The sequence below is a fragment of the Bubalus kerabau genome, chromosome 5 (genome assembly GCF_029407905.1).
Source record: "Bubalus kerabau isolate K-KA32 ecotype Philippines breed swamp buffalo chromosome 5, PCC_UOA_SB_1v2, whole genome shotgun sequence".
Lineage (NCBI taxonomy): Eukaryota > Metazoa > Chordata > Mammalia > Artiodactyla > Bovidae > Bubalus > Bubalus kerabau.
In genome coordinates, this window is record NC_073628.1 from 93,229,487 (window position 1) to 93,252,582 (window position 23,096).

The 23,096-nt window shown below is 38.2% G+C and overlaps 1 protein-coding gene across 1 annotated transcript in view; it reads left to right on the forward strand.

Moving 5' to 3' along the window:
- MROH9 (maestro heat like repeat family member 9) overlaps positions 1-23,096 on the forward strand; it is a 118,009-nt gene that overhangs the window by 51,128 nt on the left and 43,785 nt on the right. Inside the window, exons 7-9 of the mRNA XM_055583777.1 lie at positions 1,408-1,532; positions 4,171-4,320; positions 21,172-21,326. Coding sequence (XP_055439752.1) covers positions 1,408-1,532; positions 4,171-4,320; positions 21,172-21,326 — 430 coding nt within the window. The remainder of the gene's footprint in view (positions 1-1,407; positions 1,533-4,170; positions 4,321-21,171; positions 21,327-23,096) is intronic.

Genomic DNA, 23,096 nt, shown 5'->3' on the forward strand with positions numbered 1-23,096 from the left:
CTCGTACATGAATGTTGACAGGATCTTTATTTTTAATAGCCCAAAACTGGAAACAACCAAATGTCCACCAAGAGGCAAATGAATACATAGATGATGGTATATATGTACAATGGGGTAGTATTCATCACAGAGAAATCAATCAACTACTGACAAATACAATAATGTGAATGAATTGCAAATAATTTTGCTGAATAAAAGATGCCAAGCAACAGAAGAGCAGCACATACTAAATTGCTCCACTTACATGAAATTAGAAAATACAAATGAAAGAATGCAGATCTGTGTGTATCTTTGAATCAGGAAGTGCTGTAGTGTGTATCCAGTAGCAGGTTTGAGCAATTATAAAAGGACAGGAGGAAACTTCTGGAGGGAATAAATCTTTTTTATTGCAGTAATACTCTTATGGGCATATACACATATATAACCAGTCCATGCTAAAGGAGACCAGTCCTGGGAGTTCTTTGGAAGGACTGATGCTGAAGCTGAAACTCCAATACTTTGGCCACCTCATGTGAAGAGTTGACTCATTGGAAAAGACTCTGATGCTGGGAGGGATTGGGGGCAGGAGGAGAAGGGGACGACAGAGGATGAGATGGCTGGATGGCATCACCGACTTGATGCACATGAGTTTGGGTGAACTCTGGGAGTTGGTGATGGACAGGGAGTCCTGGCGTGCTGCGATTCATGGGGTTGCAAAGAGTCAGACACGACTGAGCAACTGAACTGAACTGAATATATATATATATATATATATATATATATATATATATATGTCATTTGTGAAAGTCGCGCAGTCATGTCCTTTCTGAAATACACTCAGACTCTTTGCGACCCCATGAACTGTAGTCCATGGAATTCTCTAGGCCAGAATATTGGAGTGGGTAGCCTTTCCTTTTAAGAACTTACCAAATTATACACTTTAAATATGTTTCATATTGATTATATCTCTATAAAGCTGTTAGCAAATAAAAATTCAGTTAAAATCTACCTTTTCTAGAACTAAAGACATCTGCTCGTGAAGCTTATGTGAAAGCTTTTCTCTTTGTTGCTATACCACTCCCTCAGTTCTTTGCAAAATGCATCCAAGTCTGCTCTTTTACCAATAGACTTTCCAACTTAGCAGTAGCTCTTCCATTGCACTGAACTATGCATTTGATGGCCAAAATGTACTTGATACTTGGTCATCCTATTAAAATTATATATGTCCTCCACAGAGACTTCTCTTAACACTTTATAAATTCTGGTCATAATATTAATATTTTATGTGACTAAACTTTCAGCAGAGAGTTAAACATTCAGAAAACTTTACATTCCCAGAATTGGGCAGGAAGAGGAAACTAGAAATAGCAATGTTATAGAAGGAACCAATGATCAAATGAAAATCTTAAACTTTCTTCCTTAATACAGAGGGTACCTCAAAAAGTAAAAATAAAAAGTATGATAAGCCTGGAAATCATTGTATCCAGCCTTCTTCCTCTGGTACAGAATTTCTACCCAAGAATTTGCAAAAAGACAAAAGTAAAATTGCTCAGGTAACTTAGCTCCCACTTTATCCTATAGCTTTTGTTTCATGTGTAAATTACTTTTAGTGGCAACTTATTTCAACAAAATTTATATTAATAGATTTCTTCTCTTTTATTTAAATTAAATTCAGTAAAGCAAAGAGTAAATGATAGAGTATTTGGCTTCTCGATCTTCATCTGTTAATAAGAATTATGCCTATTATTTGAGAACATAGCAATTTACATTATTTACTAGGTAATTCTTACAGAAAGCAAAATGAGGTAAGTGTTTCCTAGTTGTTATGCTTCTTTTTGTTTGGCTAATAAGTTACTAAAGATGGGAAACCTCTGGTTTTCTAGAAAAATTAGTGACATCAGCAATTAAGAGGTTTTTCAATGCTATTATAATTTACTCAGCAAACATCAAAATAATTTGGTATATACTTTAAAAACCTATTAAATTTTAAAAATTTCTTAAGTTTAAGTGATAAACCTTAGCACTAAGTAAGTAATTTCTACATTGACCCAACATTAGGGAAAATCATGAGACTCTATGTCTCTTTCAAGTGGTTTATGAAGCTTACTATCTCCACTTCCAGCTTGGTGTCCTCTCATCTGACTTTAATGTCCATAAGATTTAGAAATCCTGGATTTGGGGAGGGTGCCCTGGGTCCTTGTGTTCATGACCTCTATTACTCAGTTCCCAACTATGAGATCAAAACAGGCCTAGGACAGCACTGTGTACAAGAGCAGTAGCTAAAAAATCCGGAGGTAGGGACTTTTAGAGGTAGATTGGGACAGGTAGGTGAGAGAATCTAAGGTTGTAGTAAGGAAACCAACAGGACCATTTACAACAACAAAGTCCAGAGGATGCAAATAGGAGGATATGCATCAAGGTTTTTAGCCAAGAGAGCTAGATCACGTTTTATAAGGGAGTCTATCATTTGATGCACTCTACTGTCATATCTATACTTTTGTTACTGAGTCCAAGTTCATACTACTTACCACACAATAGGCCAATAAATCAACAGACAAGGTGTTGGGATAAGAAATAGCAACATATTTAGAAAACCCAAGAAGATGGTGGACTAGTATCCCAAGGAACCATCTTACTGGACTTAGAATTTAAGCTTCTTTTATATTAAAAATGGAGGAGGTGTGGCTAGTTGTTGGAAACTTATTGGTACTGGAATCCTTTGTTCTGCAGCTGTCCAGGTTGGTCTGGTCAAAATGCTCCTATAAACCTTCAGAAATAACAACTGTTATTTTCTTTTCTTCAACATTTAACCTCTATATGAATGGAAATGTGTTATACTGTAAAGGTCAAGCCTGGGAGGCAGAACATTGTTGAGAAAGGGCTAGTATGTATATTTCAGGCTATAGGCAACACTCTTTTACTATTTGAGATAAAAGTGCAAAGCCAGCATTTCTAATCACAGGTTATGGAGCACAAAGGCTAGAGTTAAAGGAATAGATCCAATATGGAGTCAGGTTTGTTTTTCTCCATTCTACCTTCACATGACAGAAACTTCTAACTCTATCTCTAAGTTTCACTAGGAATTTCTCCTTCCACAACTCTTAATAGACACTAAGCTATTTTGTTGAATAAACAAATATCCCAAAAGAATATCCCCTCTTCAATGATTTTTTTAACTCAACATCTTGTATAATCAAATCTTACTTTCTCAAAGTATAGCCAATTATGATATTCTGTTCACCTCACTAAGCCTTAGTGACCATCCTTTATCTTTCTTTCATAGCTTTCCAAAAATACTATACCTCACCTCTCTGCTCAGTAGGAGGGAGCCTGGTGGTCATCAGTTTTCAACTAGACCTCAATCCTTCCCTACTGACCAGAAAGATGTATGCTCCATTCCTTTAATGGGGATGCTGAAAAGCTGTTATTGGCAATATTGAATACTTTCTGTATTTCGAGAATGGCATACATACACACACACACACACACACACACACACACAAGAAGTTTTGTATATATACATATACATTTAGAAAGGGAGAAAATGTGGTTCATTTGTCTTTCTTAACTGAGAGATCCATAGTACTGTGATTCTATTCGCATTCTATGGTCCGTGGATGTTCCTCTAACTTTAAAAAGAGATTGTTTGAATTACAGTTGCTGTGCCTCAATCATAGACGTATGTGCCCTTTTTTCTCTTCCCACTTCTTGATGCTTCTCTGAAAAAGAGAAAAATACACACCCTTCAGTGGCCCTTCCTTTCTTATCCTATCCTTTCCTTCATCTTCTACAAATCATGCTTGTTTTGCATCTGAATGAGCTTATTTCCAAAGCTGAAGAATTTCACAATAGTTTTTAGTATTTGAATAGCTGAAATGGGGTTAAATCAATATTTTATAGTCCCCCTAAATTTTAATGCCATGGTTTCCCACTTCTCCCTGGCTTGCCCCAGAGCTGACTTATTCAGGTGAAAACGTTTTAATTGCTTTTAAAATAAGATGAAAAATAGATATGATTAAGTTTGAATGACAGTCATCTTAATACTAACACAGTGTAAAATGTAATTTTTAATATGTTTAATGGAGGAAGAGGCTGACAATAGCAAAGGTACCTAAGACCCACAAAAATCATGTAGCTGTCTTTGTTGATATAAGTAAGGTGTGAGATCATGATTCTTCTTTTTGGTTTCAGAGTGTAGGAAAAACCTTATTGCCACCCTTGCTGACTGACTTTGTGTGGAGTCTCCTGATGAAACTCTCTGTACCTGATCAATCAATTGCATCTGAGGCAGCAACCATACTGAAACTGACTCTGGAATGTAATGCCCATAAGGTCACCATGGTAAGATATTTCACAATGAGTGGAGGAGTACAGAGTACATTCTCAAATGGGCTTTTTCTGACTTTGTTATATGCCTACTTCTTTTCATATATATTTCTTGTCATTGTTCATTATGTCACTTCAATCAAATGAAGCTTTTTGTATGAAATAGTTGAAGCATGCAGAAAAGTTTAAAAACTAGTGTAATGAACATCCAACCACCAATCATACCAAATTGTAACATTTTGCTATACTTGCTTCAAATTTTAAAGAAATACATTAACAACAATAAAATAGTACAAGTATAATTGAAATACCCTGTGTAACCATTAAGGAAAGTTTTAAGAGCCCTCAGTTTGCTGTAAGGCTGGCCACATATTTGTGGGTCCCAGTGCAAACTAAAATGTAGGAACTTCTTATTCAAAACATAGAAAAAAGTAGTATTAAATGTACAAACATATGAAGCTCCCCCTCCTCAATTTATCATGGGGTTATTTTCTAATTTAAAAAAAAAACTAAAATTTTAAAATTTTAGCATGAATTCTGCAGTCCACCTTTATATTGTGCAACGCCAGTTATAGATGCAAATATAAGACCACACAACTTAACAAAATACTACAATTCCTATTTCATAGCTTATGCATGCACATGCATTTTATTCTTGCCAAAAAAGTTATAAACACTACACAAAACTAACTTAATTGTTATTAAGTTATTTATTCTTTATTCAACTTCTTGTCATTCACACATTCTTTAACACTCTCTATCACCATCTTACTCATGAATACGGAAAGATCGGAAGGAAAACAATTTATGGATTGCCACATCTTTCTCTTTCCTCTGTTGTCATTTTCAGCCTAATTGACTGAAGCATCAATAAATGCTTATCTTATACCTGTTTTGATTTCCCACTGAACCCCTACACATTAATGTAGCCACTGGAATTCTATGGCCTTAGGGCATTGTGAATGCTACCTCTGAAAGGGGCTACTGACTCACATTCTTGGGCCTATCTGGTGGCTCAGTTGGTAAAGAATCCACCTGCAATGCAGGAGACCTGGGTTCAATCCCTGGGTTGGGAAGATTCCCTGGAGAAGGGAACGGTTACCCACTCTGGTATTCTGGGTTGGAGAATTCCATGAACTGTATAGTCCATGGGTTTGCAGAGTTGGACATGACTGAGAGGCTTTCACTGACTCACATATTGTACTTATCTCCTCCATGTACACGCAGGCTCCACTGTCCTTTGGGACTTTATTTAAAAACACAAGCTAAAGGAAAAACTTATTAAAAATTCAATATAGTGACAGCAGATGTTTAAACAAACTGACGGATCTTCAGCATATGGGACGTTATGCAGTTGCATAGGTCATAGGCCCATTAAACCAGCTCTGATGGAGACATAAGGGCTGACCTCCCAGTTCCCTCTCTTGACATAGCAGTGTTACATGATTATAGATAAACTGAGTGCTTGCACACAAATTCAGAGAGCAGGAAAAAGGAAGTAATGCTTCTTACAAACTCCCATGCTAATATAGTCAGGAGCATTCCAAAAGGCAAAGCAGAGCAAGCTTGAGGGCAACAGTCATTTCCTTAACAAAATAAAGTTCTCCTCTCATGCAGTGAGGAAAGGAATCTAGGTAAAGCCATATCAGGTCATAGAGAGGAAGAGAAGCCAAATAGAAAACTAGATGTGTAAAACCAGCCTGTTCTACAAAAATCATTAACTAGGGAGAAAAAATGAACAAACTGGGGGTTAGCAACGTATTTCCCCAGCTCCCACAAACAATTGAACTACTGAATACAGTGGATTCTTATCTTGAACAGGGTTAGGTTCTAAAGTCAGTTATAAGGAAAAATCACATTAAAATTTTCCTGAAAATCTCCTAAATTTCAAATATAGTTTGTGGGCTTACAATTTCTAAATAATCTAATCCAGCACATCCTTCCTCGAGGATTGAAAAAAAATCATCTTTTCTACAATTCAACATACAGTAACATAGCTGGCTTGTTTTAGGGGCATGCTGAATTTATAGTAGTAGGGGGAGGATGAGAAGAAAAAGCTCCAAACCTAATAGTTAAGAGATCTGTGGAAAAGAACAATGGTTTATGTCTTCCATCTCATGTTCACCTTGGTAGGATGAATATTTCACAGTAAACACTTGTTTAGAGTAAAGGGTTGAATGTATGTTAAGTTGCTTCAGTCAATTCCAACTCTGCAATCCAATGGATTGTAGCTTGCTGGGCTCCTCTGTCCATAGGATTCTCCAAGCAATTATACTGGAATGGGTTGCCATGCCCTCCTCCAGGGGATCTTCCCAATCCCAGAACTGAACCTGTGTCTCCTGAGACTCCTGCATTGCAGGAGGATTCTTCACTGCTGAGCCACCAGGGAAGCCCCAGAGTAAAGTGTTGTACACAGATAATTCAATTGTACATAAGGAAACTGCAATGGAATATAAATTTACATCAACCAACTTTTCAGCTTATAATCTCTGAGAAGCATTTTTGAAATAAGAAGTGAGGTGAGGTGTGTAGATTAAGCTTGATGTTGAATATACAACCTTTGGTTTGAGAAGAATTCCAGGTCTAGCTAAAACTCATTTAAAAGTGAAGAGGGGTTGAAGACAAGACAGTGGAGTAGAGGGACCTGAGTTTGCCTCTTCTCACAAATGCACCAAAATCACAACTAACCTCTGAACAACCATTGGCAAAAAGGACTGGACCATACCAAAAAAGATATTCTACATCAAAGACACAAAGAAGAAACCACAATGAAACAGTAGGAGGGGCACAGTAGTGATATAATCAAATCCCATAGCACTCAGGTGGGTAACCCACAAACCGGAAAATAATAATGTCACAGAAGTTCTCCCAGAAGTGAGAGCTCTGAGTCTCATGCCAGGCTCCCCAGCTTAGGGGACCAGCATTAGGAGAAGGAGTCTTCAGAGTATTTGGCTTTGAATATCAGTAAGGCTTGACTGCAGAAGGTCTGCAAGACTAAGAGAAACAGAGACATCACTCTTGGAAGGCACACACAAGTTCTTGTGTGTAAGAGGATCCAGGATAAAAGTAGTTATTTCATAGAAGCCTGGGCCAGAACTACCTGCTGGTCTGGGAGGGTTTCCTGAGAAGGCAAGGAGAAGCTCTGGCTCTCTCTGGGGTCATAAAAGCTGGTGGTGGACATATTGGGGAGTGTTCATCTACATGAGTAAAATGTCTTTTTTGGGTCTTTGGCACCAAGACCTGGCCCCATGCAACAGCCTGTAGTCTTTAGTGTTGGGGCCCTTCAGGTCAAACAACAGAGTTGGAACACAGCCACACCCAACAGCAGACAGGCTGCCTAAAGACTTCCTGAGCCCACAGCCACCAACAGATACACCCCTTGACATGTCGCTGTCCGCAAGAGAACCATGACCCATTTCTACCCACCAGAGGGCAGGCACCTACTCCTCCCACCAGGAAGCCGGCACAAGCCTCTAATCCAGCCTCCCCCACCAGGGGGCAGACACTAGACTAAGAAAATCATAATTCCACAGCCTGCAGAACTGAGTGTGCAAACACAGGTCAGAAACTACCCTGGGGCCAGTTAGTCCCTGGCCATTGGGTAATAAGAGGAAAATGTACTGCTGTGATACATAGGACATCCCCTACAGAGCGTCACTTCTCCAAGGTCAAGAAACATAACTAACCTACTACATGCATAAAAATACAAATAGAAATTTAGAAAAAAGACCGAGAAATAGATGGCAAAGAAATGTTCCAGGCAAAGGAACAAGATAAAACTTCAGAAGGACAACTAAGTGAAATGAAGTGGAAAAAGGCAATCTATCCAAGAAAGGAGTTCAAAGTAATGAACATAAAGATGATTCAAGAACTTGGGAAAAGAATGGATTCACAGAACAAGAAGTCACAAGAAGTTTTTATCAAGAATACAATCAGTTTAGTTCAGTTCAGTCACTCAGTTGTGTCTGACTCTTTGCAACCCCATGGACTGCAGCACGCCAGGCTTCCCTGCCCATCACCAACTCCCAGAGCATGTTCAAACTCATGTCCATCAAGTTAGTGATGCCATCCAACCAACTCATCCTCTGTCATCCCCTTCTCCTCCTGCCTTCAATCTTGCCCAGCATCAGGATCTTTTCTAATGAGTCAGTTCTTCACATCAGGTGGCCAAACTATTGGAGCTCCAGTTTCAGCATCAGTCCTTCCAATGAATATTCAGGACTGATTTCCTTTATGATTGACTGGTTTGGTCTCCTGGCAGTCCAGGGGACTCTCAATAGTCTTCTCCAACAACACAGTTCAAAAGCATCAATTCTTCGGTGCTCAATTTCTTGAGTACTTTCAATCTCTTCGAAGCCCAATTTCTTTGGGTTTCCCTGGTGGCTCAAATAGTAAATAATCCACCTGCAATGTGGGAAACCTGAGTTCAATCCCTGGGTTAGGAAGATCCCCTAGAAAAAGGAAATGTTACCCACTCCAGTATTCTTGCCTGGATAATTCCATGGGCAAAGGAGCCTAGTGGGCCACAGTCCATGGGGTTGCAGAGAGTCAGACACAACTGAGTGACTTTCACTTCACTTCATGTGCACACGTGTGTGTGTGTATACAACTTGTGTTTCAAGAATACAATGCTGCTGCTGCTGCTGCTAAGTCGCTTCAGTCATGTCCAACTCTGTACGACCCCATAGACAGCAGCCCAACCAGGCTTCCCCATCCCTGGGATTCTCCAGGCAAGAACACTGGAGTGGGTTGCCATTTCCTTCTCCAATGCATGAAAGTGAACAGTGAAAGTGAAGTCGCTCAGTTGTGTATGACTCTTAGCGACCCCATGGACTGTAGCCCACCAGGCTCCTCCATCCATGGGATTTTCCAGGCAAGAGTACTGGAGTGGGGTGCCATTGCTTTCTCTTCAAGAATACAATAACTGAAATGAAAAATACACTCAAAGGAATTAAGGGTGGAATATGTGAGGCAGAATAATGAATCAGTGAGTTGGAAAACAAAATATTGGAAATGACTGCTGCAGAACAGAATAAAGAAAATAGAACGAAAAGGAGTGAGGACAGTTTAAGAGACAACGGGGTCAAATACACCAACATTCACATTATAGATGTCCCAGAAGTAAAACAGGGAGAGAAAGAAGCTGAGAAAATATTTGAAAAGATAACAGCTGAAAATGTCCCTAACACAGGAAAGGAAACAATCACCTAAGTTCAAGAAGCACAGAGAATCCCATACAGGACTAATCCAAGCAAGAACACACAGAGACACACTGTAATCAAATTGACAAAACTTAAACACAGAGAAAACATTTAAAGCAACAAATAACATAACAAAGAAATTCCCAAATAGTTATCAGTTGATTTGTTAGCAGAAACTGTAGACCAAGGGGGAGTGGAATAATATATTTAAAGTGATAAAAGAGAAATAATCTCATTCAGATTTGATAGATAAATCAAAAGCTTTACATACAAGCAAAAGCTACAAGAATTCAGCACCACCAAACTAGCTTTACAATAAATGCTAAAGAAACTTCTCAAAGTGGAAAATAAGAGACTACAAGTAGAAACAAAAAAAATTATGAAAGTATTAGCTCACCAGTAAATGTAGGAGATTATCCACAGACAAATATGATATCAAAATCAGTAATCATGAGAGAAGAAGAGTACAAATGCAGGATATTAAAAATGCATTTGAAATTAAGAGATCAGGAACTTAAAATAATCATGTACATATATATAGACTGCTATCCCAAATGTCATGGTAACCGCAAATCAAAAATTTGTAATGGTTATACACACAAAAAAGGTATCCAAACACAACACTAAAGATAGTCATCAAATCACAAAAGAAGAAAGGGAGGAAAATATCTACAAAACACAAATTCAAAACTATCAACAAAATGGCAATAAGAATCCACATATTGATAATTACCTTAAATATAAATGGAATAAATGCTCCAACCAAAGACATAGATTGGCTGAATGGATACAAAAGTAGGACTCATATATATGCAGCCTACAGAAGACCTACTTAAGATCTAGAGACATATACAGACAAAAGTGAGGTGTTAGAAAAAGATATTCCATGCAAATAGAAATCAAAAGAGAGCTGAAGTAGCAATACTTATCTGACAAAATAGACTTTAATATAAAGCCTGTTATCTGAGACAAAAAAAGGACACTACATAATGATTGAGGGATCAACCCAAGGAATAGAAATAACAATTGTAAATTTCTATGTCCCCCCATCATAAGAGCATCTCAATATATCAGACAAACATTATCAAACACAAAAGGAGAAAATAACAGCAACACAATCATAGTGGGAAAATTTATCATCCCACTTACAACAATGGACAGATCATCTAGACAAAACATCAATAAGGAAATACAGGTGACACATTAGACTAGATAGACTGAATTTATATTTAGATGGAGCATTCCATCTGAAAGCAGCAGAATATACATTCTTTTTAAGAGCACATGGAACAGTCTCCAGGATAGTTCTGGGCCACAAAGCAAGCTTCATTAATTTATAAAATTGAAATCATATCAAACATCTTTTCCAACTACAACACTATGCAATTAGAAATCAACTATAAGGGAAAATCTAAAAAGCACAAATACTACTACTACTACTGCTGTCGCTTCAGTCGTGTCCGACTCTGTGCGACCCCGTAGACGGCAGCCCACCAGGCTCCCCCGTCCCTGGGATTCTCCAGACAAGAACACTGGAGTGGGTTGCCATTTCCTTCTCCAATGCATGAAAGTGAAAAGTGAAAGTGAAGTCGCTCAGTCGTGTTCGACTCTTAGCGACCCCATGGACTGTGTAGCCCACCAGGCTCCTCAGTTCATGGGATTTTCCAGGCAAGAGTACCGGAGTGGGGTGCCATTGCCTTCTCCAAAAAGCACAAATACATGGAACCTAAACAATATGCTCCTAAACAACCAGTGGATCACTAAGGAAATCAAAGAGGAAATAAATACCTGGAAACAAATGAAAATTAAAACAATGATCTAAAATCTATGCAATGCAGCAAAAGCAGTTCTAAGAGCTAAGCTTAAAGCGATATGAGGTTATCAAAAAACAAGAAAAATCTCAGATAAACAGCCTAACTTACACCTAAAGCAACTAGAGAAAGAACAAAAAAAATTCAGAATTAATAGGAGAAAAGAAATCATAAAGATCAGAGCAGACATAAATGAAATATAGACTAAAGAAAGAAAAGATCAATAAAAATAAAAGATGGTTCTTTGAAAATATTTTAAAAACTGATAAACCTTTAGCTAGACTCATAAAGAGGAAAAAAAAAAAAAAAGGGAGAGGACCCAAATCAATAAAACTAGAAATGAAAATGGAAAAGTTACAATGGATACAACAGAAATGCAAAGGATCATACTACTACTAGAAGCAACTATACACTCCAAAATGGACAATATAGAAGAAATGGACAAACTCTCAGAAAGCTAAAATCCCCCAAGACTGAACCAGGAAGAAATAGAAAATATGAACAGACTAATAGCAAGTTCTGAAATTTAAACTGTGATTTAAAAACTTTCAACAAGCAAAAGTTCCAGAATGGGTAGCTTCACAGGCAAATTCTACCAAATATTTAGAGAAAACTACTATACTAAACATCTATACTACTAACATCTACTAAACATCTATGCTACTAAAATTGTTCCCAAAAAATTGCAAAGGAATACTTTAGAACTAATTCTATAATGCCATCATCACCCTGATACCAAAACCAGACAAAAATGGTTTGGGAGAATGACATTAAAACATGTATAATATCATATATGAAATGAGTTGCCAGTCCAGGTTCGATGCACGATACTGGATGCTTGGGGCTGGTGCACTGGGACGGCCCAGAGGGATGGTACGGGGAGGGAGGAGAAAGGAGGGTTAAGGATGGGAACACGTGTATACCTGTGGCAGATTCATGTTGATATATGGCAAAACCAATACAATATTGTAAAGATAAAAAATAAAATAAAATAATTTAAAAAATAATAAAAAAAAAACACAAAAAAGAAAATTACACACCAATATCACTGATGATTATAGACATAAAGATCCTCAATAAAATGTTAGCAAACCAAATCCAAAAATACACTAAAAGGATCATATACCATGGCCAAGTGGGATTTATCCCACAGATGCAAGGATTTTACAAAATCTGCAAATCAATCATAATGTGATATAAAACATTAAAAAATTGAAGAACAAATCCATGTGATCATTACAGCAGATGCAGAAAAATCTTTTGATAAAATTCAACATCCATTTATGATAAAAAAAACTCTTCAGAGAGTGGGCACAGAGGGAACATACCTCAACACAATAAAGACCATATATGACAAACCCACATCTAACATAATACTCAATGTGAAAAGCTGAAAGCATTTCCTCTAAGATCAGTAACAAGACAGTTAAACACCACTTTCATTAAACACAGTTTCAGAAGTATTATTCACAGTAATCAGAGAAGAAAAAGAAATAAAGGGAATCTAATTGGAAAGGAAGAAGTAAAACTGTTACTGTTTGCAGATGATGTGATACTATAGATTGAAAATTCTTAAGATGCTACCAGAAAACTACTAAAACTCATCAATGAATTCGGTAAAGTTGCAGGATGAAAAATAAATATGCAGAAATATGTAGCATTTCTATACACTAACCATAAAAGATTAGAAAGTGAAATTAAGGAAACAATCTCATTTACCATCACATCAAAAAGAATAAAATAAACCTATGCAACATGGTCCACCAGAGAAGGGAATGGCAAACCACTTCAGTATTCTTGCCTTGGGAACGCCATGAACAGCATGAAAAGGCAAAAGTCAGGACACTGAAAGATGAACTCCTCAAGTCGGTAGGTGCCCAATATGCTACTGAAGATCAGTGGAGCAGTAACTCCAGAAAGAATGAAGAGATGGAGTCAAAGTAAAGACAACACCCAGTTGTGGATGTGACTGATGTTGGAAGCAAAGTCCGATGCTATAAAGAGCAATATTGTATAGGAACCTGGAATGTTAGGTCCATGAATCAAGGCAAATTGGAAGTGGTCAAACAGGAGATGGCAAGAGTGAACATCAATGTTTTAGGAATCAGTGAACTAAAATGAACTGGAATATGTGAATTTAACTCAGATGGCCATTATATCTATTACTGTGGGCAAGAATCCCTTAGAAGAAATAGAGTAGCAATGATAGTAAACAAAAGAGTCCAAAATGCAATACTTGAATACAATCTCAAAAACGACAATGATCTCTGTTCTTTTCCAAGGCAAACCTTTCAATATCATGGTAATCCAGGTCTATGCCGCAACCAGTAATACTGAAGAAGCTAAAGTTGAATGGCTACAAGACTTTTCAGAACTAACACCCAAAAAAGATGTCCTTTTCATTGTAGGGGACTGGAATGCAAAAGTAGGAAGTCAAGAGATAACCTGGAATAACAGGCAAATTTGGCCTTGGAGTACAAAACAAAGCAGGTCAAAGGCTAACATTTGTCAAGGGAATGCACTGGTCATAGGAAACGCCCCCTTCCAACAACACAATAGAAGACTCTACACATGGACATCACCAGATGGTCAACACCAAAATCAGACTGATTATATTCTTTGCACCCAAAGATGGAGAAGCTCTATACAGTCAGCAAAAACAAGACCAGGAGCTGACTGTGGCTCAGATCATGAACTCCTTATTGCCAAATTCAGACATAAATTGAATAAAGTAGGAAAACCACTAGACCATTCAGGTATGATCTAAATGAAATCCCTAGCGATTATACAGTGGAAGAGAGAAATGGATTCAAGGCATTAGATCTGATAGAGTGCCTGAAGAACTATGGATAGAGGTTCGTGATATTGTACAGGAGGCAGTGATCAAGACCATCCCCAAGAAAAAGAAATGTAGGCAAAATGGTTGTTTGAAGAAGTCTTACAAATAACTGTGAAAAGAAGAGAAGCAAAAGGCAAAGGAGAAAAGGAAAGATATAAACATCTGAATGCAGAGTTCCAAAGAATAGCAAGGAGAGATAAGAAAGCCTTCCTCAGCAATCAGTGCAAAGAAATAGAGGAAAACAACAGAATGGGAAAGACTAAAGATCTCTTCAAGAAAATTAGAAATACCAAGAAAACATTTCATGCAAAGATGGGGACAATAAAGGACAGAAATGGTATGGGTGTAGCAGAAGCAGAAGATATTAAGAAGAGGTGGCAAGAATACACAGAACAACTGTACAAAAAAGATCCTCATGATCCTGATAACCATGATGATGTAATCACTCACCTACAGCCCGATATCCTGGAATGAGAAGTCAAGCGGGCCTTAGGAAGCATCACTACAAACAAAGCTAGTGGAGGTGATGGAATTCCAGTTGAGCTATTTCAAATCCTGGAAGATGATTCTGTGAAAGTGCTGCCCTCAATATGCCAGCAACTTTGGAAAACTCAGCAGTGGCCACAGTACTGGAAAAGGTCAGTTTTCATTCCAATCTGTAAGAAAGGCAATGCCAAAGAATGTTCAAACTGCCGTACAATTGCACTCATCTCACACACTAGCAAAGTAATGCTAAAAATTCTCTAAGTCAGGCTTCAACAATACATGAACAGTGAACTTCCAGATGTTCAATCTGGATTTAGAAAATGCAGAGGAACCAGAGATAAAATTGCCAACATCCATTTGATCATCAAAAAGGCAAGAGAGTTCCAGAAAAACATCTACTTCTGTTTTATTGACCACACCAAAGCCTTTGGCTGTGTGGATCACAACAAACTGTGGAAAATTCTTAAAGAGATGGGAATACCAGACCCCTGACATGCCTCCTGAGAAATCTGTATGCAGGTCAAGAAGCAACAGTTAGAACCAGACATAGAACAACAGACTGTTTTCAAATCGGGAAAGGAGTATGTCAAGGCTGTATATTTTCACCCTGCTTATTTAAATTATATGCAGAGTACATCATACAAAATGCTGGGCTGGATGAAGCACAAGTTGGAATCAAGACTGCTGGGTGAAATATCAATAACTTCAGATATGCAGATGACACCACCCTTATGGCAGAAAGTGAAGGGGAACTAAAGAGCCTATTGATGAAAGTGAAAGAGGAAAGTGTAAAAGTTGGCTTAAAACTCAACATTCAGAAAACTAAGATCATGGCATCCAGTCCCTCACTTCATGGCAAATAGATGGGGACACAATGGAAACCATGACAGACTTTATTTTCTTAGGCTCCAAAATCAATGCAGATGGTGGCTACAGGCATGAAATTAAAAGATGCTTGCTCCTTGGAAGTAAAGTTATGACCAACCTAGACAGCATATTAAAAAGCAAAGACATTACTTTGCCAACAAAGGTCTGTTTAGTCAAAGCTATGGTTTTTCCAGTAGTCATGCATGGATGTGAGAGTTGAACTATAAAGAAACCTAAGTACCGAAGAATGGATGCGTTTGAACTGTGGTGTTGGAGAAGACTCTTGAGAGTTCCTTAGACTGCAAGGAGATGAAACCAGTCAATCCTAAATTAAATCAGTTCTGAATATTCATTGGAAGGACTGATGCTGAAGCTGAAACTCCAATACTTTCCCACTGGATGTGAAGCACTGACTCATTGGAAAAGACCCTGATGCTGGGCAAGATGAAGGCTGGAGGAGAAGGGGATGACAGAGGATGAGATGGTTTGATGGCATCCCCGACTTGATGGACATGAGTTTGAGTAAGTTCCGGGATTTGGTGATGGACAGGAAAACCTGGTGTGCTGCTGTCCATGAGGTCACAAAGAGTTGGACATGACTGAGCAACTGAACTGAACTGAACTGAAAATAAGGAGGCAAAAGACCTATACTAGAAAAAGTTTAAAAGGTTGGTGATAAAATTGAAGATGACACAAAGGGAAGTAAAGATATACCATATTCTTGGATTGGAGGAGTATTATTAAAGCAACTAGGTTGAGACTTCTTTGGTGGTCCAGTGGTTCAAAATACACCTGCCAATGAAGGGGACATAGTTATAATCCCTGGTCCAGGAAGATCCCACATGCTGTGGAGCAACTAAGCCCATGCATCACAACTCTCTGAACCTGTACTCTAGAACCCATGCTTCACAGCCCATGCTCCACATGAGAGAAATCACTACAATAAGAAGTCCATGTACTGCAATGAAGTGTAGCCCCTGCTCAGCAGAATCAGAGCCCCACATGCAGTAACAAAGACCTAATATAGCCAAAAATAAATAAATACACTTTTTACAAAAATGAGTAGACTACCCCAAACAGTGTATACATCCAATGGAATCTCTATGAAATTACCAATGGCATTTTTCTAAGAACTAGAACAAAAAATTTTTAAATTTATATGGAAACATAAAAGACCCCCAAATACCCAAAACAATCTAGAGAAAGAAGAATGGACCTGAATGAATCACACTTCTTTACGTCAAATTATATTACAAAGCTACAGTAATCAAAATAGTATGGTACTGGCAACAGAAACAGATACATAGATCAATAGAACAACACAGAAAGCCTAGAAATAATCCCACACACCTATGGTCAATGAATCTACAACAAAGAAAGTAATATACAATGGAGAAAAGACAATCTCTTCAAGTTGTGCTCAGAAAATTGAACAGCTACATGTAAAATAATAATATTTCTAACATTTCTAACAATGTTCGTGACACTGTATAGGAGACAGGGATCAAGAACATCCCCATGGAAAAGAAATGCAAAAAAGCAAAATGGCTGTCTGGGGAGGCCTTACAAATAGCTGTGAAAAGAAGAGAAGTGAAAAGCAAAGGAGAAAAGGAAAGATATAAGCATCTGAATGCAGAGTTCTAAAGAAGAGCAAGGAGAGATAAGAAAGCCTTCCTCAGCAATCAGTGCAAAGAAATAGAGGAAAGCAACAGAATGGGAAAGACTAGAGATCTCTTCAAGAAAATTAGAAATACCAAGAAAACATTTCATGCAAAGATGGGGACAATAAAGGACAGAAATGGTATGGACGTAACAGAAGCAGTAGATATTAAGAAGAGGTGGTAAGAATACACAGAAGAACTGTACAAAAAAGATCTTCATGACCCTGATAACCATGATGATGTAATCACTCACCTACAGCCTGACACCCTGGAATGAGAAGTCAAGCGGGCCTTAGGAAGCATCACTACAAACAAAGCTAGTGGAGGTGATGGAATTCCAGTGGAGCTATTTCAAATCCTGGAAGATGATGCTGTGAAAGTGCTGCACTCAATATGCCGGCAACTTTGGAAAACTCAGCAGTGGCCACAGGACTGGAAAAGCTCAGTTTTCATTCTAATCTGTAAGAAAGGCAATGCCAAAGAATTGAACAAAGAATTGAACTGCTGCACAATTGCATGCATCTCACATGCTAGTAAAGTAATGCTCAAAATTCTCCAAGCCAGGCTTCAGAAATACTGAACCATGAACTTCCAGATGTTCAAGCTGGTTTTAGAAAAGGCAAAGGAACCAGAGATCAAATTGCCAACATCCACTGGATCATCAAAAAAGCAAGAGAGTTCCAGAAAAACATCTATTTCTGCTTTATTGACTATGCCAAAGCCTTTGACTGTGTGGATCACAATAAACTGTGGAAAATTCTGAAAGAAGTGGCAATACCAGACCACCTGACCTGCCTCTTGAGAAACCTATATGCAGGTCAGGAAACAATAGTTAGAACTGGACATGGAACCACAGACTGGTTCCAAATAGGAAAAGGAGTACGTCAAGGGTGTATATTGTCACCCTGCTTATTTAACTTCTATGCAGAGTACATCATGATAAACACTGGGCTGGAAGAAGCACAAGCTGGAATGAAGATTGCTGGGAGAGATATCAATAACCTCAGATATGCAGATGACACCACCCTTATGGCAGAAAGTGAAGAGGAACTAAAAAGCCTCTTGATGAAAGTGAAAGAGGAGAGTGAAAAAGTGGCTTAAAGCTCAACATTCAGAAAACTAAGATCATGGCATCTGGTCCCATCACTTCATGGCAAATAGATGGGGAAACAGTGGAAACAGCATCAGACTTTATATTTTTGGGCTCCAAAATCACTGCAGATGGTGATCGCAGCCATGAAATTAATAGACGCTTACTGCTTAGAAGGAAAGTTATGACCAACCTAGATAGCATATTCAAAAGCAGAGACATTACTTTGCCAACAAAGTCCGTCTAGTCAAGGCTATGGTTTTTCCAGTGGTCATGTATGGATGTGAGACTTGGACTGTGAAGAAAGCTGAGTGCCGAAGAATGGATGCTTTTGAACTGTGGTGTTGGAGAAGACTCTTGAGAGTCCCTTGGACTGCAAGGATATACAACCAGTCCATTCTGAAGGAGATCAGTCCTGGGTGTTCTTTGGCAGGAATGATGCTAAAGCTGAAACTCCAGGACTTTGGCCACCTCATGCAAAGAGCTGACTCATTGGAAAAGACTTTGATGCTGGGAGGGATTGAGGGCAAGAGGAGAAGGGGACAACAGAGGATGAGATGACTGGATGGCATCACCAACTTGATGGATGTGAGTTTGAGTGAACTGTGGGATTTGGTGATTGGACAGAGAGGCCAGGTGTGCTGCGATTCATGGGGTCGCAAAGAGTCGGATACGACTGAGCAAGTCAACTGACTGACTGACAGAGCAACTATTGATGAGAAAGACTAGGAGACTAGCAGAAAAACAAATCTACAACTAAAGAACTAAAGAAGGAAGCACAATAAGATGGGTAGGAAGTCAGACACACTATACAGTCAATATCCATACCCCCAGGTTGGAGACCAATGAAGCAGAGGATAATCACAATTTCAGAGGTTCTGCCCAAGGAGTAAGGCATCTAAAGCCCACATTGGGCTAGCCAGCTTGGGGTCTGTTTGCACCAGACAGATGAACTCCCAGAATATCTGATTTTGAAGGCCTCTGAGCCTTGCTTTCAGGAGAGTCAGAGGGCTGTAAGAAACGAAGACTTTACTCTTAAAGCATACACGGTAAAACTTACATGCTCAAAGACCCAGGGCAGAAGCAGTAATTCAGAAAGAATGTGGGTCAAACACACTGATCTTGGAGAGCCTCCTAGAATGAGTAATGATGATGAAAGTTACAGTGTGGCAAACATAGCCAAGAATAATGTAATATCTTCACACAATGACAGATGAGAAATTTACATGGTGAACATTTTGTAACATATAGAAATATGGAATCACTATGTTGTACACCAGAAACTAAGGAAGTGTTGTAGGTCAATTATATTTCAAAAACAAATTAAATTCATAGAAAAGGAGATAGGATTTGTGGCTTGCCAAAGGCCGGTGGGAGGTGTAATTTCCAGTTAGAAGATAAATAAGTACTAGGGATATAAGGCACAACATGATAAATGTAACTAACACTGCTGTATATTATATATGCAAGTTGTTGAGAGTAAATTCTAAGAGTTCTTCACCAGAAAATATTTTTTCTTTTCCTTTTATTTTACATGATGGATGTATGCTAAACTTATTGTGGTAATCATTTCATGATGTATGGGCATCAAATCATTGTGCTATATGCTTTAAACTTATACAATGCTTTTTGTCAATTATGATCTCAATAAAACTTGAAGGCGATGACTCTCATGGAGGCAGCGACTCTCATGGAGGCAGCAAGCATGAGATGTGTCTGTTGCCCTCATTAGGTTTAATTACCCAATTGGATCATGATCATGTCTTAGTCTCTCAGAGTGTTCTAGTAATTGTCAGTGGTTTACATGAAGTGACCATGGGTGTATCAAACTGTACAAAACTGTATGAAAACTGTATCAGTGTTGTACAACATATTTCTAAAATGAAAAGGCTCTCATATTCTCCTCACTCTGCATTTTGCTGTTGGTGTGACAAGGCATTTTAAGATGTTCCTGGCATTTTTTTTTTAATTTGTAAGATTATGGGTTAACTTTATGGTCATTGGCTAGAAATCCCAAGTTCTCAACTGTATGTATGCATAGTTTGTAAAAGAACAAAGCAACTGAGATACACTCTTAATGTTCCTTGTTTGGTGTGGAGGCTGTGGGGCAATGCCTTCCAGAGGGTCCGTAGCTCAGGGCGTGCACTGTGGAACTGGATCTGTGGACACTACAGTGGGCATCCAAGGTTGTCTTGTTTTTGTATATAGTGACATAGCATCCTGCTGCCATTATTAGCTGTGGAAAAGGAGAGAGTCAGCTGGAATGAGAATTGTTTTGGATCATTTTTCATTGAAGTACTTCCCTTGTGGCTCAGCTGGTAAAGAATCCGTCTGCAATGCAGGAGACCTGGGTTTGATCCCTGGGTTGGGAAGATCCCCTGGAGAAGGGAAAGGCTATCCACTCCAGTATTCTGGCCTAGAGAATTCCATGGACTGTATAGTCCACAGGTTCGCAAACAGTTGGACTCGACTAAGCGACTTTCACTTTCACTGAAGTACAGTAGTTTTAAACTTTTTTAAACAAACCATAGAACTCTGCATTGTCAACAAAGCCAAGAGCCACTGCACCAATGAAAGTTCAAGAACCTTCTGTACTAAACATGATCTGCAATGTCCTATTAATTTTGTTTGTATGTTTGGAGTACTTAAATGTTTTTGAAATCAAATAAATAGTATTACATTTTTTAAAAAGTCAAGGAAAAAAATAAATGCATGTTAATTTCTCATGCAAATAATCATTTCATTGTGTAAAAAAGCACATAAATATGCTTTCCATTGGTGCTTATTTGTGTGTTAGTTGCTGCCTCGGTTATTCTGAGAAAGACTAAATTCTTAATGTCTAAGAAATGTTTGGTTTATAAGTGCCTAGGGAATAAGAGACTCTAATTGGCCTGTGAAATTGCTTTTACAGGTGTCTAAAATTGTGGATACTATTTATAAGCAATTGTGTGGAGATGATTCTCCCATTTTGAGGGAAGCTATGTTGCGGGTCATCACCTTGTTGACACGTACTTCACCAAAGAAGGTCATCTTTCAACTTATGGACTATCCAGTACCAGCAGATGAGTAAGGCCCCTCATGCAGGGTTTGTTCAGTCTTGAGAGTCAGATAGAGCAGGGCAGGTCAGATCTCGTTTCTTTTTTTCCTGAAAGATAATGTCTATTTTTACACCACATGAGATGATTGTAAGGTTTAACTAAGATCATATACAGTATGTGTAGCTTCATAAAATATGTGACACACAGTAGACAATCAAGAAATGATAATTGTTATTTATTCGAGGATTTAATTGTGTTCTGTTGTGTATCCCAGATTGAAAAACCTCTCCTCAAAGTAATAATGGTTTTTTCCCCATATGTGATAGAATTCATAGTGGTTTTTTTTTTTTTTTCATTTATGAAGGACAGACCTAAGATATTTCCACCCACCAATAAGATAATAAAACAAAAAAATTCCCAGGTATACTTGGGAGTCCCCTGTCCCTTAACTGTTTATTTGAAATTCATGATCCAGGATCATAAGAAATATTTAAGAAGAAAGGATGGTAATGTGAGCCTACATGACTTTATGAATCTAACAGCCAAATTAGAAGAGCTTATTAAATCACATTACTCCATTTCTATAGTTCATACATTGGAAGGGAAGGCATTACTTCTCTATTACTAAAAGAGAGTAATAGGCAGGAAGTTACATTACGGAAAGAATGCAGGCCTTGGAAACAAATTGACCTTTATATCCTGTGTGACATCATGTAAGTTTCATAAACATCATGATCCTCAATTTCCTAATCTGTGACATGAGGAAGCTTTTTATCTATGAAGCTGTTACATGGATTAAATTAATGTCTATAAGAGGTCAATGAAATCAACAAAACACTAAACCAATTTTGTTGATTTTTTCAACAAGCCAACCAAGTTTGTTGGTTTTTTGTTGGTTGTTCTTGTTGTTGTTGACTTTTTTCAACGGAGAGATTGCATTTTTTTAAGGAAGCTTAAATTCACAAAGTATTTTACTAAGTATTTGTGAAAATATTTGTGAAAGATGATGCTGTGAAAGTGCTGCACTCAATATGCAAGCAAATTTGGAAAACTCAGCAGTGGCCACAGGACTGGAAAAGGTCAGTTTTCATTCCAATACCAAAGAAAGGCAATGCCAAAGAATGCTCAAACTACTGCACAATTGCACTCATCTCACATGCTAGTAAAGTAATGCTCAAAATTCTCCAAGCCAGGCTTCAGCAATATAGGAACCATGAACTTCCAGATGTTCAAGCTGGTTTTAGACAAGGCAGAGGAATGAGAGATCAAATTGCCAACATCTGCTGGATCATGGAAAAAGCAAGAGAGTTCCAGAAAAGCATCTATTTCTGCTTTATTGACTATGCCAAAGCCTTTGACTCTGTGGATCACAATAAACTGTGGAAAATTCTGAAAGAGATGGGAATACCAGACCACCTGATCTGCCTCTTGAGAAATTTGTATGCAGGTCAGGAAGCAACAGTTAGAACTGGACATGGAACAACAGACTGGTTCCAAAGAGGAAAAGGAGTATGTCAAGGCTGTATATTGTCACCCTGTTTATTTAACTTATATACAGAGTACATCATGAGAAACTCTGGACTGGAAGAAACACAAGCTGGAATCAAGATTGCTGGGAGAAATATCAATAACCTCAGATATGCAGATGACACCACCCTTATGGCAGAAAGTAAAGAGGAACTAAAAAGCCTCTTGATGAAAGTGAAAGTGGAGAGTGAAAAAATTGGCTTAAAGCTCAACATTCAGAAAACGAAGATCATGGCATCCAGTCCCACCACTTCATGGGAAATAGATGGGC